General features: G+C 36.2%; 1 protein-coding gene across 1 annotated transcript in view; it reads left to right on the plus strand.

Annotated features, from left to right (window-relative positions):
* Positions 1-23,886, plus strand: part of PITPNM3 (PITPNM family member 3) — a 127,764-nt gene that overhangs the window by 65,783 nt on the left and 38,095 nt on the right. Inside the window, exons 3-5 of the mRNA XM_039346192.1 lie at positions 542-649; positions 15,957-16,004; positions 23,414-23,490. Coding sequence (XP_039202126.1) covers positions 542-649; positions 15,957-16,004; positions 23,414-23,490 — 233 coding nt within the window. The remainder of the gene's footprint in view (positions 1-541; positions 650-15,956; positions 16,005-23,413; positions 23,491-23,886) is intronic.

Consider the following 23,886-nt stretch of genomic DNA (forward strand, 5'->3'; position numbering starts at 1 on the left):
AGTCTTGGTTGCTGAAGGCTGCTCTGCAGTCCAGTCCTCTGAGTAAGTCATTAGTTAAGCTAGATGGCAACTGTTCTTAGTTCTGCTAAGAAATGGGGGACAGCCAAGTCTTGGTAAGAAAGGAGGGATGATAAATAATATGTGAGGTCATATTGTGAGTGGGAAGCAATTGTTGGCAACAACTAGGGCAGTAATTTAGTATCAGGAGATCAGCAAGGAAGGTGCTGTGTCATTCAAAAATAGCACATATAAATGTTCACTATTCACATGGAATATCTACCCTTTAGCTATTATCATCGTGCTCTGCCTAGATTTGATATACTGATGGAATATAAGTACTGGAAATAAAAGAGATGTATTAAACTATAGACAGGTATATTATATGAGGCATATGTCCTTGCAAAGCTCTCTGGAAAACCTGGGTATTTTCCATTTAGGCTGATTTTGCTTTCTGTTGATTGTCAATGAAGTAATCCTGCCTCTGCTTTGAATCTAGGCCATTATTGAAATTACATGGTTGTTTTTTCCCCCTCTTTTATAGAGGAGGTGGCTGAAGGGAAGAATGCCATTCTTCTGGGGATGAGCCAGTGGAATTCCAATGACTTGGTGGAGCAGATCGAGACAATTGGAAAGTTGGATGAAAATCAAGGTACAAGTTTGGTTTAACCTGCATCTAAATGAATGGGTGCTATCTGGTTTTTATTATGTAGTGCGGCACAATTTGGGACTGAAATATAGCAATCCTGTCCGCAGCCTATGGTCAGATAACTTACATCACTTGGCAAGAATATTTTTGATGGCCTTCTGAAAAGGATAGGACAACCTTACAGAGAAAAAAAATTCAGCCATGGACTATCCTCTCTTCCATGTAACTACTAACAGGCTTCCATTCTGGGGAACCAGTCCATATGCACACTAGGAGAAGAAATGGCTAGCTCTGGCATGCCTTTCCACTTATTTTCACTGAGACTTCATATTCATGTATATATTAGATTATATTGCCAATGGGCATTGCTTGCCCTAAGGCTGAAAAAAACTTTGTGAGAAGGAAGAGGATTGACTTATACTTCTGATTTAAATGAGGTTTAGAGACAGATTGTACAAATATGGAGAAGCTCACTTGGTCAAATATGGAGAAACTCTGTTATTCTTTATTCTGTTATTTTGATTTACTAAAAGAATTCTGCAAGTAATTGTGATGAGCACACAGCTTATAAGACATAGGCAACAGCAAGGAAAATCATAAGCATAAGAGTACACCTAAATGCAGATAATAAGAGCCAGATGCGATTTTGCTCTGTATTTGACAACTTCAGACTGGCTGGGAAAGATTGAAGCAGAGATAGAGGAAGAAGCAAGGAAGCACCGGGCAGCTGTTTGAAAGGGCAAGATATAAATTAGGAGGTAGGCGTAAAGTCGTGCAAACCAATAATAATGTTTCTATAGTATTGTTTTACTTTGTTGCTTGCCACACAAAAAAATTAAACAAATTGAATTCATTAATAAATAAATAATAAAAGTCCTCAAGAATCCTCATTATCTTCAAACTTATTGGTGCTGGTTGGTTCTGGTTCATCCTCATTTTGGTTAGTTCAGATTAGAGCTCCCTCCCTTTGTCCATTTTAGGATTGGCTCCTCCAAACGGTGTTTTCATTTTTGGACCTCTGTGATTGTTAAAAAAGGATGACCCACTTTGGCATTCCAAGTGTCAATCAATGCCCTCTTGATCTGACCCTAGTAGGTCCCTTACTTATATTAGCCAGGTTCCTTATATCCAGGAGTTAGTATTACCAATATATTTATGTTCACAAGAAGGATACAAATATAAATAGAACACATTTTAATTGGATTCTTTTCTGTAAAACCACTGGGATGATAATAACATTCAACCAGTGTTGATTGCTATGATACAGTATTCAGCAGAGATCATTCAAAGCTAATCAATCCAGGTTTCATTCTAGTACCAGAGGAAAAAATATACATCAAATAGCATTTAAGTACAGTCAACATTTGTGGACATAAAGAAAAATCAAATAGAGTGGCGATATAAATATTGTAGCAATATAAAGCAGTATGTATCAAATACAACCAGGTTTATCTGGTGAAACTTTCGCTTTGTTATGCAGAGCAGTTAGAAACTAAATCATATTTGCAAAGCTTGACTGGAAACAAAAGTTGTACTCGTGCTATGTTTTATCATTAGTTTAAATAAAAAGAGGAAAAACTCGTTTTGCACTGTCTTTTAGTCAAATCCTCTGAACCTTTAAACACCCCTTGTGCAATTTTTCTAATTAATATTTTAGTTATTTAAAAATATGAGTTTAGAAAAAGAAATTGACAAAAAAATATCCAGGATAGTAGGAATACAAATTTTTGTTTGAATTGACATATATTTAAACTATTTACTTTTTTTTTTTTTTTTTTTTTTTTTTTATTAAAATTTTTATAAATTTTAAAAAAAAAAAACAATACAGAACAAAAAAACAACATATACAAAAGAAAAAATTAAACATACATATAAAAAAAACCCCCACCCCCACACCTCCCAAAAACCCTCCCTTCCCCCCCCTGAGGCTTACCAGAGCAGAATATAGGCTTAGGAAAATAATAATAATAAAAAAAAAAAAAAAAATAAAAATAAAAATTAAATTAAAAACCTTTATATTATATATATTAACAAAAGATATCTATAATATATATAAAAATAGAAAAACTTATGAAAAAGCTACAGAATATTTTGTCATACCCAATCGTAATTGCTAATTTTATCCATTTGTCCCAGATAGCAAAAAACTTTCTTGGTTTGTTTGCTTTAAGAAAGCCGAAAATCTTTGCCATTCTGCCAGATAAGCTACTTTTAAGAAACCATTCTGCAATGTAGGCAAAGATTCATCTTCAAATATGTCCAATAACAGCTCGCGGCTGTGATCAAGTTTAACAATCAATACAACCTCCTTGTATTCACAATCTGTAAACAATACCTAACAAAATATTGAGGAGTAAATTTTACCCTCTTCTAAAATCTCTGGATATTCCACCATATTTTGATCCAAATGCTTTTATCATCTATTACATGACCACCAAATATGATAATAGGAAGCATCCTTATAACCACATCTCCAACATTTAGGTTGCACGTCAGGGTACATGTAAGACATTTTTTGTGGATCAAGGTGCCATCTATAAAACATTTTATAAAAATTCTCCCTTAGATTCTGTGCTTGAGTAAATTTGACATTTCTCACCCAAATAGTTTCCCAGGTGTCCAATGAAACTGGCTCACAAAAGTTCTGCGCCCATCTAATCATACAATCTTTAATTAGTTCCGTTTCTGAGTCCAATTCAACTAAAACCCCATAAATTCTCTTAATGTGGGTTTGTCTTTGATCCTTCAGTTGCTTAATAAGATTTTCATCTTCTCTAAGAAAACCCAACTTACAATCCATCTTCCATCTATCTAGTAGTTGCCTATATTGGAACCAAGAATAAGTAAAATTTTCTTGTGCTAATTCTTCCCGTGATTTTAATTGCCAGTTTTGTCCATCCCATTTAAGTAACTGTCTGTAAGACACCATATCCATTTTAACCCCTCTTTTTATTCCGTCTATCGCATGCCAAGGTATAGCCCATAATGGTACTTTAAAATCACTTTTATAATATTTTCTCCAAATCCTAAGTAAAGAAATTCTTAAAATATGAGATTTAAAAGCCCAATCTATTTTTTTATTAAATATTAAATAGGCATGCCACCCATAAAGTAAATTTGCATAATTTTGAACTTAACCCTTGGTTTTTTCCCTGCCCAAATAAATTTATTGAGACCCTTCTGCCACTCATTTAAATTAATCTCATTTTTCAAAATTGGTAACATTTTAAACAAAAAAAGAAACTTGGGTAGAATATTCATTTTTATCACTGCAATTCTTCCCATGAGGGATAATTGCAGCTTTTCCCAGTTCTTCAAGTCTTTCTGTACCCCGACCAACAACCTTTCATAATTGTTTTTAAATAATTTTGCATTAGAAACAGACAGCATCACCCCCAAATATTTTACCTTATTAACAATCTCAAAACCCGTCGAGTTAACCAAAATCTGCTTCTCCTGACTCGACAAATTTTTAGGTAAAATTTTAGTCTTATTTACATTAATCTTAAAACCAGAGACCAAACCATAATGGTGAATCAACTGTAATAAGTTTACTACAGAATAATCAGGTTGCGACAAAGTAACAACCAAGTCATCCGCAAAAGCTCTCACCTTATATTCTTTTTTATTAACATATATTCCTTTAATTTCCTGAGACTCTCGAATTTTAATCAATAATATTTCCAATGTTAAAACAAACAACAATGGCGATAAAGGACGCCCCTGTCTAGTACCTTTCTCTATTGTGAAAACCTCCGACAAACCTCCATTAACAATAAGTTGTGCTGTTTGTTTTTGATATATTACCTTAAGGGCTTGTTATATGTTTTCACCAAAATTCATTTCTTCCATTACTCTTAGCATAAAATGCCAATTCAGTTGGTCAAATGCTTTTTCAGCATCTAAAAATATGAGCCCTGCAGGAACTTGGTTGTTCTTATCTAAGTATTCTAATAAGTTAATAATTTGTCTAACATTGTTTTTCATATATCTTCCTGTTATAAACCCTGATTGATCTTTATGCACAAGATGATGCACCACCCTCATAAGCCTATTTACCAAAATTTTTACAAATATCTTATAATCCACGTTTAAATGAGATATAGGCCTATAGTTTTTTGGTAAAGTAAGATCTTGATCCTCCTTTGGAATCAATGATATAAAAGCACTACGCCATGAAGGAGGAATCTCTAAACCCTGTAAGATACCATTAAAAAGATCATTAAATGGTTGGATCATCTCCTCCATTAAAGCTTTATAATAAACAGCTGTTAACCCATCCGTACCCGGTGCTTTCCCTAATTTCAATTGTTGAATTGCTGAGGCGATTTCCTCCATAGTAATTAAACCATTAATTTCATATTTCTGATCCTCAGTCAGTTTAGGAAAACTTGCCTCAGCTAAATATTTATTTATATCTAACAGTTGTACATTAGTAGATTTGTATAGGATTTGATAATAATCCAAAAAAGATTTTTTAATTAATTCCTTCTGAGAAACTAGTTTACCCTTATAATTTATTTTCTCTATTATTCTCAGACTCTGTTTCTTTCTTAATTGATAAGCCAACCATCTCCCCGGCTTATTAGCATTACAAAATGTATTTTGTTTCATAAATAATAAATTGGTTGCAGCTTGATCTGCTATCAACATATTAAATTGTGACCTTAATAACTTTACAGTTTCTTTAGTACTTTCATCAGAAGGATTTAGAATCAAAGCCCTTTCTTTTAGTTTAATTTCATCTTCAAGTTCTCTACGTTTCTGAGTCTGATTTCGCTTATAAAAATTATTCATTTTTATCAAAACACCGCGCATAAATGCTTTACCTGCATCCCATACCATTGACCTTGAAGTCCCCTGATACATATTCAAAGCAAAATAGTCCTTTAAACACTCCTTTAGTTTTTGAACATTCTTCTCTTGTCTAAACAAATTTTCATTAACTCTCAAGGATCTTCTTTCCTCTTTCTCTTGAATCAACTCCATCCAAACTGGACTATGATCCGTCAGTGATCTAGGAAAAATCTTTACATTCTTTACTTTATTATACAAATCCGTGGTAATCAAGAAAAAGTCAATTCTTGAAAAAGATTGGTGTCTGTCAGAAAAAAAAAGTAAAGTCTCTCTCCTCTTGATTACGTTCCCGCCAATAGTCCCTTAATTCCCAGTCTTCTTTCATATCAAAAAAGGCTTTAGGTAGCCTTGCTTGTTTAAGAAAAGGAGAGGAACCTTTCTTATCCCTTTGTGTATCTAAGACACCATTCCAATCACCCATGAATACCACCGATCTATAATCAAGCAAAGTTATTTTTTGGTGTAACTGTTTATAAAATTGTTCCTGTTGTTGATTTGGAGCATAAAGTCCAACTATAAGTACTTTCTTACCATAAATACCAAGTTCAATCATCACATATCTCCCCTGGGGATCTGATTCTACCAGACAAGCTGGCAGGTTTTGTTTGACATATATAACAACTCCCCCTTTCTTCCCAGGTGCAGGAGATATAAAATGAGATCCCAAACGAGCATTAACTAAATATTTCTGATCTTTAAGTAGAATATGAGTTTCCTGTAAACAAATAACATCATTGGTATGTTGCTTCAAATAATAAAAGATTTTTTTCCGTGTCTGAGGAGAATTCAATCCATTAACATTCCAGGTCAAAAACTTTGCCATCTCCCTTGGCACGCAGCCTGGAGAAGACACCATCAAGATCTGAAAGAGCTGCATGTGTTGCATAACTCTTGGGTCTTGCTCCTCCCACCGGCGGTGATGCATTTCCAGAAGAATTCTCTTTGGACTCTTTTTTACGTTGCTCCTTCTCTTTACGCTTGTAAGCTGCGCGAGTCATCCTCTGCTCTTTAACCTCCATCTGGCGTTGCCTTTCAGCTTGTATCATCCCAGCGGAAACCAAATCTAATGCCTCAGATTGCTGCTCGACTTCCTTGCCACTCGGAGATTTCTGACCAAATGAAGTTGAGCCTGCACCCAGGACCGAAGTATAAAACTCTCTAGCTTTGTCAACTGTATTCAATCTGTAACGTATCCCCGCATGGCTCAAAACAATACCCATCGGAATTTCCCATCTAAATGGCATCTGTCTAGCTTTAAGCTCATTGGTTAAGAAAGCAAAGTCTTTCCTGCTTCTTAGAATTTTTGATGGGATTTCCTTTAGAATGATGACATCTTGGGCAGCAATCTGAAATCTTTTGTTGTAAAAAGCTTGTATAATCTCATTCCGCAGGGACTTCTTTGTAAAATAAATCACCACATCTCTAGGCAAATTCTTCTGCTTAGCAATCCAGGAGTTGAGTCTATAAATTTTTTCCACTTCTCTCTGTAATTCTCCTTTATCCATATCCAAAGCCAGCGCCAGATCACTAAGAACCACATCCATCAAATCTTGATTCATATCTTCCTTGAGGCCTCTAATCCTCAGAGCATACTCCATTTGTCTGTATTGAAACATCAAAATATCTTCGTGTGAGGAGTCCACCTTCCTTTCCACGTCTTGAATTTTGTCATCTAAAGAGTCAACTTTGTCTTCCACTTCCTCAAGCCTTGCATCGAGCTTAACCACCACAGGAGCCAAACCTGAAACAGCTGCCAGTATATCTTGTCGTAATTCATTATTATTTTCTTGCAATTTAGACTTAATCCCCGTTATCTCTTCTTTGAGATCAGATTTAATTTCTGATTTAATCTGTGAAACAAATTGAGTCATTTCCTCTCTCATTTGAACTACAATCTCTCCCATTATGCCTCTAACCTCTTGCACTGAAAGTCCAGGTAGAGGAGGGGAGGGTGGTGGCTGAGACGGTGGTGCATGTTTAGATTGTTGTTGTAGCTGTGCAGTGGAAGTTATAGGAGAAGAAATAACCTTGGGTACTGAGGAAGGCTGCTGCCTCTTTGAAGCCATTTTAAAAAGCACAATTGTCACTTCCCTTTCCCCTCCAGCCAAAAAGGGAGGAGGAAAAAAAGAAAAAAAGAATTTTTAAAAAGAGACAAACTATAATAATTAAAAGTCCAGAATAAATCCCAAGAATAAGTAATAAAAGAGCAAACAATTCAAAAAAAAAAATTCTAAGCCAAAAGCAAAAGCAAAAGCAAAAAACAATCCTTAAAAAGGGAAAGTAAAACAAAAGAGAAAGGAAAAAAAAACTCCGACACTTTCAAAAAGCCATCTTAAGTCCTTTCACTAGTATAACAAAGAAAAGGAGGAAAAATAGTAAAAATCAAAAGATAAAAAAATAAACACCTAAAATATAAGAAAAAGTCCTTTAAACTGCTCCGTCCGTTTAAAAATTAATCACCAAAATGCTGTAAACACGGAGATAGAAGCGGCGGTTTCTTTTGCTTCCAAGGAAGCAAAAACAGCTGGGAGGCGGAGATCAGCAAGAGCTCCGAGGGAACACTCCTTTCACCCCCTATAGAAATAAATCCAGAGGGGGTTCAGGGGTTCTACCTCTACTCTTGCGTTCTCTATCCCTTCCCTTTGCCCGGGAAGGGATTTCCGAGCCGCGGGCCAGCTGATGCGCGCTGCGCTCCGCGGCTCTGACACTTCCCCAGCTGGACGGCTAAAAGCTAGCCGCCATCGCCGTCGCCTCCCACCGGAAGCTGAACTATTTACTTTTTTAAATTGTTCCATATTTCAACGCTTCAGATTTTCCAGTCTCTGTAAATCTGTACAAATTGGTTGGGAAAGGTTTTAAGAAAATGTTGAGGAAAGATACCAAATAGTATGTTTGTCCTCTTTAGTGTTCCTTCAAAGCATCTGGCTAACCACAGTTTGAGCGAAATACAAATTATACCCAGCCTCTTACTTGTTCACCGTACTTTTTCCAGCATTTTTTTCCTGTTCTTGAAATGGAAGGCAGAACTGTGTCCTTCCTTAATGGATTTTTATTCATTCTCAAGGGTGACCATTTCCACTAAATCTATTTGAAGAAGCTATGGGTAGGATGAGGAAAGACTCAGTTGGTTTGTGCAATAGTTTATACACACACACACATACACACACATATTAAATTGTTGGAAGAATGAATTTACCTGCTGAAGTTATATTAGGTAAATGTTACTGCTATGTTTATAAGTAGACTGGTATATATTACCATAATGGTAATTTTATAATATAAAATATAATTTCTGTAATTAAACAAAACTCCAAAGAAAAAGAAAGTGAGAAAAATGCAAAACTTTTGAATATTTTTTATAAAAATTGGGAAAAACACCAAACAATCTTTGTTTAGGAATCTTGCCTTTAGTTTTTCCTAAACTGAAGCAACACGACAAATTAAATCAGTTCTTGTAAACAGCTAAGTTTACTATTGCAAAGCACTAGGAAACTAAACTGCATGCTTCCGTGGTTCAGTGGTGCTTAACAATCTGGAAAATTGCATTGGTTAAAAGATTCACATAATCCAATTGCTATGAAAATACCCACAATTAGATTTATTCAAATATGCTATTTTCTAGCTAAATGAATCTTCATTCCTACAAATTATCCTTGCCTGTAGAAAGGTTCTGGATAAAATGCTTAGTCTGTGTTTTTTTTTTTTTTACTTTTTTGTTTATCATTTGATTTCTAATTTATTAGTTTTTGTCTTAGTGATTTATTTGGTTGGTTTTTTAAAAGTTGATATTCTGTGCACAAATAGATGTTTGCTTTTTTCCCCTACACCACTTATAAGCTGAGTGATGCAGTGGCCACATACCCAAACAGTGATTCAAACACAGCAAAATAGATAATTAGTGGGTGGGATTTGAGGGAGTATAACATGTTTTACAGCTGCTCTTGACAGTGATATGAAGGGCTGCCTTGCTTCCCTGCTAATTTATGTCAATCAACAGCCAATGATTCAGGGGGAGTTGAGAAAGATGCTGTCTGCATTCTGAGCATCTCTCCTCTTGACAGTGAGTAGGAAAATGCATTTAATCTGGCACTGAGCTGAACCATTCTATGGGAAATGAATAGACAGTTCTGAAAGGGGATTTTATATCTGATTTCTCTGAGGAATTGTGTCATTTCAGTGTATGTTCCATGAGACATTAAAAAAATATTTTAAATTGATTTTTTAACATTCTGTGTCTCATAAATCTTGTGTTATATTTGATTTATCAAAGTTCAACTGGAATTGACAGAATTGGTTCTTCCTTGCAGGGAATTGCAATATGTTAAAATATAGTCAGTTGCAGTTTTTTTGATCTGCTTGTGACCCATAAATTTTCCTTTCCAGTTTTCTGTATTCATAAGAGTCAGTTTGGTGAGTGTTAAGGCACCGAAGTAAAAACTAGGAGATTGTGAATTATAGTTCTGCCTTGGGCATACAACCAGCTGTGTGATCTTGAGCCAGTCACTTTCTCATCCATAGGAAAAAGGCAAGGGCAAACTCATGTGAGAATCTTGACAAAAAAACTGCAGAGACTTGTCCAGTCAGTTGCCAAGAATGAAGGCTTAAAGCAGGGGTATCAAACTGCTGGCCTGCAGGCTGGATGCATCATAGCGAAACCACGCTTAGCAAGAAAAGTCACAATACATCGCAACACATCATGTGACATTGCAAGTTTGACACCCCTGGTTTAAAGTATTATTTGAAGATGGAGTTACTTTAGTAGAGAAATTCTGCTTGCTAGCTACAAATTCTGGAAAGAAAGATAATAGGAAGAGCAGAGAGGTAAGATTAATAAAGGTACGTAAAGCTTTGAAGATTGTAGCATATTTTAGGGGCAAAATACTTTGTTAAAAGTAATAAAATATTTATGATTAGAGTAGTATCAATATTGATGATTTGATGCTAGCTATATGCATAGTTAAGAACATACGCAGTGCCTTTGCCTGACTGGACTTCTGGCCTACCTAATCCATCAGTCTGCTTTCACAGTGACCAACCTTCCAAGGCAGTCATGCTGCTATCAAGGCTAATAGCATAGAATCAACATGGAGTCTAAGGATTGTATTTATCCAGTTGCTCCTCACCAATAATCAAATATGCAAAGTTCTTGCTTTTCTATATTCATTTCAGGGAGTACAGTAATATTTTTGATGCTTTAGGTAGATTCTTTGTTGGACAAAGAGGGACCTTGGACAGCTCCCTTGCTTCTTTCCCCATCTAAAGAAGTGAAATTCTGTCATCTTCTGTCCGATAATCGATTGGTATAATTTGTCCAATACTCTACAGTACTGCTCTACATCTATGCAGAGATCTGGATTTAATGGCAACATTTCTTTCAGAGTATATATAGGCACAGATGTAGCTTTTGTTGGGCTTACCTTAAAACAACTGTACCTTTTCCTTTCTCATGAGATCCCAGGAAAAGACATTCTTGCCTTTCAGATCAAGATCTCTGCATGGTTCTAGTATCTATTCTGAGAACCAATCTAGATATACAGTTTGGTCTCCTAAGTGGGGAGGGCCTTTGTGCACATTATGGAAGAAAAACAGTTAGAGAGGTCCACATGTTTAATAGGGAAGTGGACAGCATACATATAATCCTTTCACACGAAGGAATTTTCAGAGCAATAAATCCAGTTGATCGTATGGATAAAATGAGTGAGTATTGTGAATTGGAGAATATATATTAAATCTAGGTTTGAAGAGACTGTCTTGCACTACCATACATGACAGCAGTATGTAAGGATTCCAGCTGCATCTAGAAAAACAGTGAAAAAACTAGTGTTAATAATGAGAGATCTTGAAGCCAATCTACTAAAAAATAGTTGTAGGATCTGTAGGCAATGAGACTGCAAGGGAGTTAGAATCCTTTTATGCAAAATATGGAGCATATTTATTTCCTGTTGCTGCATTTCCCATTCCTGCAGAAGCCAAGGTTAGAACTAAGGGATAAAAACTGCAAACTTCCTAACAGTATTTAACAATGGATCAATTTAACAATTGGGAAAGACACTGTTTCCTCAGTGGAGACTTTTAAGAAAATATTTGTCCAGAATACTCCAGTTGTATTTTGTACTGCAGATCTGTAACATATCAAGAAGTGGGCCCTGTATCTTTTAATTCTGTCCATCAACAGTTGGCTGAGTTGCTGCTAGGAATTGTTGCTTATTTCATAGGTTGTTCACCAATTAGTTGTTAGGAAGTGCTTTTTAATCAAATTAGTATATATTTTTGACTGCATTAACATGGTTAGCTAGAAGTGGAGCTTTTTGTTACAAGGTGATATATTTCTTGTTCCCACTTACTGGAAATAATGAAGGACATCTGGTCTCATAGTCTGTGAGCTTTATCTGAATGGTTATTTTGGTTAGTCTGAGCTTGGAATACCAATTAATGATGATATTTGCATTTAATAGTCTTTACATTTATGCTGTTTTGAGTTACTGCTCAGTTATTTTAAAGGATTACAAGCCATTATAACCCTTTTTAAAATATTATTTCCTAGAAGATTAAAATACGAGCAGCTGGAAATTCAGCAGAATCCACTGTAGTGCAATTTACAGGTGGGGTATGAGTGTATCTGTAAGGCATCCTGGTGATGATGTAGATTTCACAGAGAACTAAATTAATCCCTCTTGAAAACCTCCATTTTTTTTTCAGCTTGTGGCAGTTGCCACAAATACTTACATTAAAAGCCCTTTTAATCCCCCGAACAAAATTAATTTGCTTTAGTGTTCAGTCTGATTTTCAGTTTGAATGTTGGTGTTTTCATGGAATCTTCTGGTAGGCAACTCAGTATTTGCATTGCAGTTTTTTAATTGTCATTTAAAAAAAAATTGAAACCTTTTTAATTTAATGGATCAAAATATTTCACCTGATAAATATTCTATATAAATATAGAGTAGTGTACTCAACAATATATGTATATTATGACTTCCGGTTTGGGTTGCAGTGGCTGTAGGCACACGAAGAGGCTCTCTCTCTTCGTTACCTGCTTTTCCTCTGCCGGTAGACCCTTAACCGGGTTGAAAAGTCACCCTGGAGGGGTGACTACCGATGAGGAGGACTCTCGTTGATTGCGGGGGGAGGAGGCAGCTCCTTCCGCGGTCCGAGGCAGCTCCTCGGGGCCAATGGAGAGAAAGATCGGCCAGTAACATGGCCGATTATTTAGCTGCTCCAACTGAAAGTCAAAAGAACATCTAAGCATTAAGAAACCATCATGGATGATCCCGGTGAGATTTTTCCCTCTCTCCTTCTGCCTAACTACTCTCCTGTCAAAAGCCTTTTGGAATTACTTCCCTGCTTTGAAAGAGCTGCCTTTGTTTATCTGGGGAAAAGAGCTTTCCATAACAAAGGAAAAAACTTCTTATTGACTATTTTTACTTTTGGCTACTTGGGGGTCCTGGAAAAATCCTTGTCATAAAACTTTATCTTCTAAGCTGGAGAATAGTGTCTTCCTATGTTTTGGACTTACTTTTTTAAAGGGATAAATCTTTATTGTTTGAAAACAACAACAACAACTCTATGAGAAGCTGGAAAAGAGACTCCATAGCTCTGACTTTGCTAATCTCATTCTTGATGTCTGGAAGAGACTTTCATCTCAGACTTACTGAGGACATCTTGTGGAGAAATTTAATTGTAACTGTTTCTTGTTTGTGTTACTATTGAAAAGGAGAAATCATACTCACAACTCAACTGTAAACTCATATTGGAAAAAATTTATGAAGCTACTGAGGAAATATGTTCCCAAATAAGAGAGAGAACTGCAGAAATAATAAACAGAAATTTTACTGTGAATTTACAAACTGACCTTCAGACTCTACATGATTATTCTACAGACCAAAAAGCAACAGAAGAAGAATTAATTTACATACAACCTATGGAGACTTTGGATAACCAAAAAATGATTGTAACTAAACTATCTACAATTGCAAAACTAACAGAAATGGACTTAAAATTACAACTGTTGGAGAATTATGACAACCTTGATAATCAACTATTAATTATAAAATTGGATATGATTGAGTGTTTTATCCAGCAAACAGGAATCAGGCATCAAAAACAGAGGATGGGAGGTCTTTTACTGACCTAAATGATATTACAAGCAATAATGGGAGATCTATTTGCTGAAATAGAGGCTTTGTAATGGAAGCCTGCTTGCTTTAGGAAGAAAGCCAGAATAAGACTAAAAAGAGAAATTTAAAATTATATGTAATGGATTAAAAAGGTTTTGAGAAATATGTACTGATTTAAAGATTAAGATTTAGAGTTGAAAATTTGTGATTATTAGAATATATATGTTAAACAGAGTAAGAATGTATTTTCTTGAATAATATGTTTATTTGTAGGAAAATTGTTTCGTAATGGAATGAGAATAAGAATATGAAAGAGGCTTTTCGAAATTCAGATAGCTTTAACAACTAATTGAGTGTGTTAAGTTAGTAAGACGATGTTTTGTGTAATAATAGATGTGTTCTTTTTTTAGATATGATAATCAGTTGAATGAGATTTAAATGCTATTTGAAGTAATAAGAGAGCTCTCTGATAAAATCAATGGCTTATGAGATTATGAATTATAATATATCTGGATTAGTATTTTAAAAGGGATACCCAAGTGATAATACATTTATCTAAGGTTAAATTGGACTATGGTAATTGTAAATTAATAAAGCTCAAAACAGGATTAGGATTTATAGATAAGTAATATAGAAATGGATTATGTTAAATAGGTTATATCATTTGAGGGAAATAGAGAGGGAACATTTAATATATTTACTTGAGCTATTATATGATTTTGTTTTTTGAAGATTAACCACCTAACCACCATGGTGTGTTTTGAGCATTCTGTTGTAAAAGTTAAAAAACCAATAAAATTTATTTAAAAAAAAATAAAAAAATATGTGTATATTATGACAGCAGAGTATGGTAGCAATATTAATATTAATTAATTAATTAATATTAATGCATAGTTATAGGAGAAGGGCCTAATGCTGGGAAAGATTGAGGGCAATAGAAGAAGGGACAACAGAGAATAAGGTGGTTGGATGGAGTCACTGAAGCAGTAGGCGTGAACTTAAATGAACCGCAGAAGATAGTAGAGGCTGGGAAGACCTGGAGGAATGTTGTCCGTAGGGTCACGATGGGTCAGACACGACTTCACAATTAACAACAACAAAGCCGGGTAGTTTGCTTCCAATATGTGGAAGGTGGTACCAGTTCTGATTATTTTAAAGGGGGACTGAACAAAGAAATGGAGGATTGTGCCATCAGTGCCCAGAATTCTTCATGACTAAATCAGAGGTAGCGTATCTTAAATAGTAGCTGCTGGGATGCAACATTGAAAAGCACTACATTTTTTTCCTCCTGTAAATATTTGGGAGCTTCTCTGAATACATTGGACTGGCACTTGCAGGATACAGAAGGACTAGATGGGTTGTTGAAGAAATTGGAATAGTGGTACTATTCCCGATATTAATTACAGCTTTTAGAAATCTGGAAAAATGAAACAATATGTTCTTCTTTGGTCCACATTTTATATTTTACAACAATAGAATGGGTAATTTTTGATTCTTTCTATTTGTTGACAATATATTATTACAACAAGATGTTTTGATAAGCAATGATTTCTATATGCTTAATATATACAGTGCATATATTAGATGTTTTATATTGGTACATTTGGAATTCCCCCCTCCCTTTCCCCCCCAGGTTTGATTTGGGGGTTGTTTTGTATTTTATTGTCTTTTATATTTCATTGTTCTGTTTATTTCTGTATTTTTGTACTCTGTTTATTTTTGTAGTCTTGCTGCAAAGAAACCCCAAGAAATTTGGAGAAACCACACGATCTTAATCTACATGATTTATAAATTGGTGTTCAGTGATATGCTGCTTCTGTACTGGGAGGTGTCTTTGTGACTAATACCATCAATCATTCTATTTTCTGTTTATTTGTTTTTAAAGATCTACTAGCCAAGGATTGATATTTTGTGTCTGAATTACATTTAATTAGACATGGTGGAAAACAATTCTTTTTCCTGTTAGTTCAGATATTGTAGCTGATTCCAACAAGCTCTATAATGCACCCTGAATTCTAACATCAGGAGAGAAGAAGCAGAAATGTTTTCCTGTGCTTGCCCTTGGTTCACTATAAAACATATTGCAGTTATGCCTACCAAAGTAAATATAATTTTAAAGCCATTATCCATATATTGAGGCAGCTGAAAGGAAGCAGGGATGGAGGACAGATAGATGGAATTAGAGGAAGTCACAATGGTCCATCTTTAATGTGAGCTGAAAAAATGATTTTGGGTTTTGGGGTTGGGTGCTGATGGGTGATAAAACAGTTGAATGATTCTATAGAGAAACATAGGTACTTATAAATAAAATCTAACAGCTCTGTTTCTGTCTTTGACAGGTGAAGACCCCACTTTTTGCTCATCAGGTGTTCTACAGGAAAAGCAACGTGAGTCCTGAAGCTTTTAAAATGTACTCCCATATTTAAGATTTATTGTACTGTCTAAAACAGTGGTTCTCAACCTTTTTAATGCCGCAACCCCCAACCGGTCGTAAGTCGAGGACTACTCAACCGGTCGTAAGTCGAGGACTACTCAACTGGTGCAGCACCATTTGCAGAATGGGACTTTTGGCGGCTCAGCAGGGCAGAGACAGCCTGGACAATTCCTATTGGCTTTTGAAAGCCAATAGAATTAGACTCTATTCAAGAGAGTCTGTTCTATTGGCTTTCAAAAGCCAATAGAATAAAATGGAGTAGCACAGCTAAGGAAAAAGGGGAAAAAATGGTGGACTGCGTTGTTTGGCGACCCCCATGAAATGGTTGTTCGACCCCAAATGGGGTCTCGACCCACAGGTTGAGAACCACTGGTCTAAAAGTACAACAATAGGTAACTTTGAATCTCCCCTGACACTCATTAAAATATCAACATAATTGCTGGAGAGCTGGTTTTGTTTCCTTTCCAGCAATAATATTGATATTTTAATAATTACAAGCAAACAAGCAGTTATTCTGGCTACAGGTAGTTCTCGTTTAACAACCACTCATTCAGCAACTGTTTGAAGTTACAAAGGTGCTATATTCAAACTGTTCGAATACCCCTACAGTCATGTGATCATAACTGGCAACCAGCTTGTACATAGGAAGGTTGCAGTGTCCTGTGGTCACATGATCAACAAGCAAAGTCAAGCTGGTAGATAAGTCAACTCACACTATTCCCCCATCTGGCAACAGCCTGCCCTCACCCTTGCTCCACTTCTTCTATGCCTCATGGACCTCCTATGCTCCCTCTCCTGCCCACCAGCCACTACCCTTGGCCTTGCCAGACTCACATCTGCACCCCCTCGCCCAGCAGCAGCCTTTTATTTGCTTGCTGGCTTATTTGTAAACCATCTGAGACTTGCTTAACAACAGCAATAAGGAGTGCCAAGATTGCCTTCTTACACTTTTCAACCACATTGCTTAGTGATTGCTGGTCACAATTACAGTTGTTAACCAAAGATTACTGTAATTCATTAATGACAGAGAAGACATGCGGCTCAGTGCATAGTTTCCAGTGCATCTTGGTTCCAAGCTTGGTCCCCAGTATCTGAATTTTTTGTAGAAAAAAAGACTTTGGATGCGATGAGTTAGTAAGATATTTGGACACTGTTGCCAGTCAAGATAAATAGGACATGGGGAAAATGCTGCAGATTCAGAAGAAGACACTATTGCCTATGAACCCAAACAATGCCTTTCATTTTTCTCATCTAAATTGAAATAGATTTGACATGGCAGAAGGTAATAAAAACTCTTCCACTTTTCCAAAATTGTTTAGCTACACTAAACTAAGACTAGGTAATTAATTGAATTGAACTGAATTCACTGATAACTAAGGGCAAGTGAAAAAAATACAGGAAGCTAAAAATGGCATACCAGTTAATGAAATATTCTAAAGAGTTTTCTGTATTGAGTGTATTTATTCAGAATATTTACAAATGAAATGTGAGGTTAATGCAGTCATAAGAAAAACAGTGAATTTTACTGAAATGTGTTGGCCTTTCCTTAATTAATTTGCACCTCAAATGAGGATCATAATTTCCATGGGTTATCAGGAAACAGAAAATGGAAGAATGCTGTTATTCCAGATGCAATTATGATATTTGTGTAAAATATATGGGTTTAGTTTGGATAATGAAAAAGAATAGATGTTTCATCAAGATTTGATATGAAAGACATTGTCAGAATAAAAAGTCCAAGTAATGAACAGTTTCAGCTCACTTAATGTATGAGAAAGGGAAGCCAAGAAGCTATGAGAAGAAAAATTTCAAGAGGAGGAGATCCAAATGACTTTCAGAACAAGCTATATAGTAGCTTGACAGCTGGGGAAAGGAAAGACGAGAATTTTCCTAACCCCCTGTAACTTCAGTATTGTCAGATATAGCATCCTCTCCTTTGTTACTTTTGTGTGATCTCAACATGAAGATACTTTGTACTCAAATCAAGTAAGCCTACAAAATTTGCCCTCTTGCGTGGCATTTTCTTTTTTACAATCCTTTAGGATCTCAATCCTTTTCTAGTTTAAAACACTTTTATGACCACTTGCTAATAGGAAGCATATGCCAGCAGCTATGCATAAGTTTATTTCTCTGTAACAGATTTGTTATTATAAACAGCTAGCAACAGTGCAACAGATGGCAGAAAACTGACAACTTTTTATGGGAATGTGAAAATGGGAAGTGTCTCTTTTCCTTCTCTCCTTTTACTGAGATGGCACTTCCTCAGATGATGGCATTAAAAAAACAAAACAGATCTGAAAGGTGTTGAGGCCCAATTTTTCATTCCCTTGTGAGTCTGAATGTACTTAGTTGCTCTGATTAAATACAGCATTTTGGCAAATTCTTCAGGGATGAAAGATAAGCACATCTGACATTTTCCAGAACTACTTATGGACTCTGTCATTCTGCAGCCTTTTATAGTAGGCAGCATAAGCTTTCTCAGCCATTATTTCTTGCAATGCCAAATGTAAGCAAGGATAGCAAGTGATCTTTATTCTTCCTAGATGCAATGACTGGATCTACGTATTGCACTAAAGCATAGTTTGTTTAATTGTGATTCATTAAATGAAGTATAATTGGTTGCCTTCCTTCAAAATAATCTATACTATTATATCTTGCTTATTATAGTGCCTGAACCAGGCCAGTAAATAAATACTTGATAGGTTTCTGAAATCTGACTTATATCCTTCTCTAAAGAAGAGTCCACCTCATTCTTGTCTTTCTCCATATGTCCTCAGTGGAGGCAGCCAAGTTCATGTATCAAGACACATAGCTACAGATCCTCTGAAAACTTTAGTTTTCATTGCACAATCATATTTATATAATCCACCTCTTTCTTCCAGAATTTGGTAAGTATAGGACAGTGTAGAACAGTGATGGCGAACCTTTTAGAGACCGAGTGCCCCAAACCACCTCACCCCTGCCCTGCTCCCGCCTCTTGTTTTCTAAAAGTACCGAACAAGATTCCCCATATTGACCAAAACATACATAATTTCTACGTGGTTTTATGGCATCCATATGTGACTGAGTAGGTAGGAGCTTTCCAGCCTCAATTTTCTTTTTCAGTAAATATGCATAGCCAATTCTAAATTGTTCCTTCCAGGTAGTGTAAAATAAGGAAATGCATCAGAGTCTGAACAGTTTTTCATGTTGGGGATTGGTTTAGTCATTTGTTCCTTTGTAACACAGATTAGTTTTGTTTAACCAGAGAGTGAATAGCTGTTTTCCTTCTCTTCAATGGAAACCTTTGCTTTTACTCAGTTGAAATTCATCCAAATCTAATTGGGGGATTTTATTAAGGCAGAACTCCATAGGACAATTTTGTTGCCTGCAGCTTTATCAGTCCTAAAATCCTCTTCAATAATGGAAATATGCTACGTTTCAGCAGCTTAGATCATCCATCCATCCATCCATCCATCCATCCATTCAACTTTTATAGCCAAGTGACTTTACAATTCTTCTCCCTAGCAGAGATATTTTCTGGTAATGTTAGTAATGGAATACCTGGTCATCTATAATTTCATTAAAAGTTTGAGTGTCTAATTTCACCCTGGAATATTAAATTGGATCTCCACTTTCTGATTCAGTAGAGTCTCTCTTTTTTTGGCATGCCCCTGCAATTCAATTATCTGGTCTCTCGGACAGGTGGACATATATGACCCAGCAGTAATCATATTGGTTCCATATTGTGGTATGCACACTAGTGCTCATCTGATTGTTTAGATCAGAGGTCCCCAACCCCCGGTCCATGGACCAGTACCAGGCTGCAGCATACCAGCAACCGGTCTGCAGAAACAAGCAAAGCCCCATCCTTGGGATGCAGGCAGCACACAAAACCATGCACTCTCCAGTCCGTGGAAAAACCTCTCTCCACGGAACCGGTTCCTAGTGCCCAAAAGATTGGGGACCTCTGGTTTAGATTCTTTCAGGAAGCAAATGTAAGGCTTAGCTCCTTTTTGACAGAAATGGGATAAGGAGCTGACACTCAAGCCAAAAACGGTTGTGATTGGACATTAGGACAAACTTTACTATTTGATAGGGTAGTTGTACCTTGGACTCATTATTCCACCTTGATTGGCCAGAACACTGTAGGTATTAATAAAAGAATTTATGTAGTGAACCTGAATGAAGGGAGATTCAGGACATAACAAAAAAAAGAGCTTTTTCATTCAGGGTGCAATCTATGTAATTCACTGCACAATATGTGGTAATAACCACCTTCTCAATAGTCATTTGCATTCATAGCAGAAAGAGCTGTCAGTAGCTGCCAGTCATGATCTAGTATCAGAGACATATTTTAGTAAAGAGGACTGGAAGAAGTTATTGCTCTCATATCCTGCTTGTGGGATTCTCTGGGGGTTGTTAGCTGGCTACTTTGACAAAATAGGATGTAGGGCTAGACTGTCTTAGGCTGTGTGTCTTTTTTAATGATATTCATGAAGGTTACATTAATCAAGCCAATTCTTCTAATTTGTAAAAACGAAGTGAGATCTTTCCCTTACTTGATGAAGAACTGGGCAATGTTAGTATTAATATGTACTTTTTAAATGCAGCAATTTCAAGGGATATCTACAGCTCAGTCGTAATTTGGAGTTCATAACATCAGTCCTTATTCAAGAAAAAAAAAACTTAAAATAGAGCCGAGGTGGCGCAGCAGTTAGAGTGCAGTATTGCAGGCCACTTTAGCTGACTGTGTTCAGCAGGTCAGCGGTTCAAATCTCACCGGCTCAAGGTTGACTCAGCCTTCCATCCTTCCGGGGTAGGTAAAATGAGGACCCAGATTGTTGGGGGCAATGTAAATATATATATATACATTGCTTACTGGTGTACACCGCTTAGAGAGTGCTTGCACTTAAAGCGGTATATAAGTCTCATAAATAAATAAATAAAATAAATAAATAAAATATGATAATGAGGATAGACAAACACAGGTGTTTCCCTATGGAGAACCCTACCGCATACCTCTTCAAGTGTCTGTCCTCCCCTAAGCTTTGCTTTTCAAAACCTTTGGTGCTTTTTAAAAAAAATTTCATACAGTAGAACCCATCTGGAAAGTCAAAGAATTGCAAAGCAATTTTAGGAGAGGTAGGAGTAAAACAGAAGTTTTATGCCATTTTAAAGAGTAACAGATTTGGTACATCATAAACTTTTCTAGATCCATGAACGTTGTGATCATAGTATGTGGGTTAGATTTTAAAATGTCACAAGATTCTTGGTGGTAAATATAGATAGGAGAGTTCTTGGTAGATAGGATTTTCTATCATCTTGCTGTTTCTAACTTGTTTCAAAATATGTCCAATTTTCATGCAGATTTTTCTCAATTCTATATTGTTAAATTATACATCCAATCAACACCCACCCACCCCTTGCTATTTGAATAGTGAGCTATTATGTATGCTGAATGTCACCTTCTGTGCAGGATTTGATTTTTGCTTCCTTTGTTCCTATAGTTTGCTTAATGATGTAATTAGCATGAATTGCAGTAATAGCAGTATAAATAAGATTGCCAGGGAAAGCTGGTAAAAATCTGAAACCTCACCTGAAAAGTTCTTTTGAGTCCTGCTAAGCCTCAATTATAATTTTTCCTCATTAAAGCTTTTCTTTCAAATAGAAAAACATAATTTGCCATATAATCAGCTTTATTTCAGCAGGTAATGAATTTTTTCTGTTTTCTTTACACTCCTGCTCCCCACCCATTTACTAGCCCTTTCAATGGCTGTTTTTGATTACACTGCCATCTGTGCCTGGGACAATTTGAGTTTATTTATCACATTTGTAGACTGATTCTTTAAAAAGGACTTAGCATTTTCTGCTTTTTAAAAAAATTCTAATTTTTTATTTGAATCATCAGGAGTATCCCAGGGGATCAGACCTAAAGCCCCATTCAGAGTGATCAGTCCATTCTGTGTAGAGAGGGATAAAGTAGCAGAAACATCTTCAGAGCCATTATGGCTACTTGGTGGATAAAGAGATCATCTCCAACTGTGTAGTTCTGGCCAGGAAGGCTGAGGCCCAGACTTATGGTGTGATTTTGGATGCATTTGAACCAGTAACTCTTGAGAAAATGGGCAGGGTTCTCTGGGCTTTTAGTTTGGCCACCTAGTTATTGGACCAAGGAACCTCCTAGGTTTGAAAGCAGCTAAGGAGGTGATCTATGACTGAATGCTTTCGATGGTGTCAGCCTCTTTGAAGGAGAGGTGATATCCCTTCCTTGAAGAAAGCAATAATGCATCCCCTTCTTAAGAGGCCATATTTGAACCCAATGATTTTAAATAACTTCCCTCTTTTAAAGGAAGGTTGTTGAAAAGCCACTTGGTATGCAGTTGATGCAAACTCTGGAGGAAGCAGATTATCTATACTCGGTTGAGTTTCAGGATGGAATTTAGTATGGAGACTGACTTGGTTAAGCTTGTAGATTACCTGTGGTAGACTCAGGATAGAGATGGTGCATCCATCCTTATGCTTCTTGATTTCTAAGCAGCTTTAGGTACTGTTGACTATAGTATCCTTTGGGACCAGTTCTAAAAGGTGGGGTACCATTCTATGGTAGGAGTACTATTTTATGATAGTTCTCTTATTTCCTTGAGACCAGTTTCAGTCAATGTTGGTTGAGGAGAGGTTGCTCCTTAGGTCCTTTCTTTGTGGGATGCCACAGATTACAACTCTCTATCCTATTTTATTCAATATCTACATGAACTACTAAGCAAGGTCATTTGCTGGTTTGAAACAATAAAGCAATCAACACTATGGGCACTTTTGATAATAAATTGGTGACAACTGATGCTTTCAGATGAAGATTGTGAAGAAAGGTGGTTAACAGCAATACTATCAAAGCAGGGGAAGTCCAAGTTCAAACTGCATTTAGCTAAGTTCATTGCTTGACTTTCGGCTGGTCATTTTTTCTCAGCTTAACCTATTTTGTGGCTAGCTAGGATAAAATTAAGTGAGAAAGTGCTATGACTTGGTTTCCTGGAGAAAAAGGTAGGATATATATATCTCATGAATAAATAAAACACTGTTCCATAAAACAGGCACTCATGAATGGCCAGAGAAACTCTTCCATTCAATAACCAGTAGCATTTCCCAGTGGGTTTTTTTTTTTTTTTACAAGAACTCAGTTGAGGACAAGACAGAATGATTACTGTTGACTGGAAATGGGTGCCCTGGAATAGAGTCAGTTCACTGGCTGAGATGTCAGAATTACAAAACCATAGCTATATGGTTTTGTAATTCATATAAATAATGCAACAATCTGCTTCACAGCTGTTGTTAATTGAGACATTGAAAGCAAAAAGGTAATATTCCTCTTCTTTTATCTTTCAGGGGAGTTGTACAGAGCCTCCCTGAGGAAACATCGCTATCCTGCACAAGGCAGCATTGAAATCCATGAGGACACTGAGGTGAATTACTACCTGGATCATGCTTCAGGCAGCTTCTGCATCCACAGCAGGGATGCCCATCTGTGGCAACTTTAAGACCTGTGGAATTCAACTCCCAAAATAATGGCTGGGGAATTCTGGTAATTGAAGTCCACAGGTCTTAAAGTTGCTAAAGTAGGATACTCTTGATCTAATTACAATACAGTACTGAGATTTTTAGAATGTTTATTTATTCATCATATTTTTATACTACCCATCTCACTTCAATGGCTCTTAGGATTTTGCTACGAACATGCTCCAAAATCTCAGATGTTATAATGCATCAGGGGGGAAATTTTTTGATTCTCAGCAGTCAAAATTGTCTTTGACTCCAAAATTACATTTGCTAGGCTGTTATTTAGCTAACTTCTCTAATCA

Source organism: Crotalus tigris, unplaced genomic scaffold, assembly GCF_016545835.1.
Source record: "Crotalus tigris isolate CLP2741 ecotype Arizona unplaced genomic scaffold, ASM1654583v1 scf7180000017987.690289119674:8195010, whole genome shotgun sequence".
Lineage (NCBI taxonomy): Eukaryota > Metazoa > Chordata > Lepidosauria > Squamata > Viperidae > Crotalus > Crotalus tigris.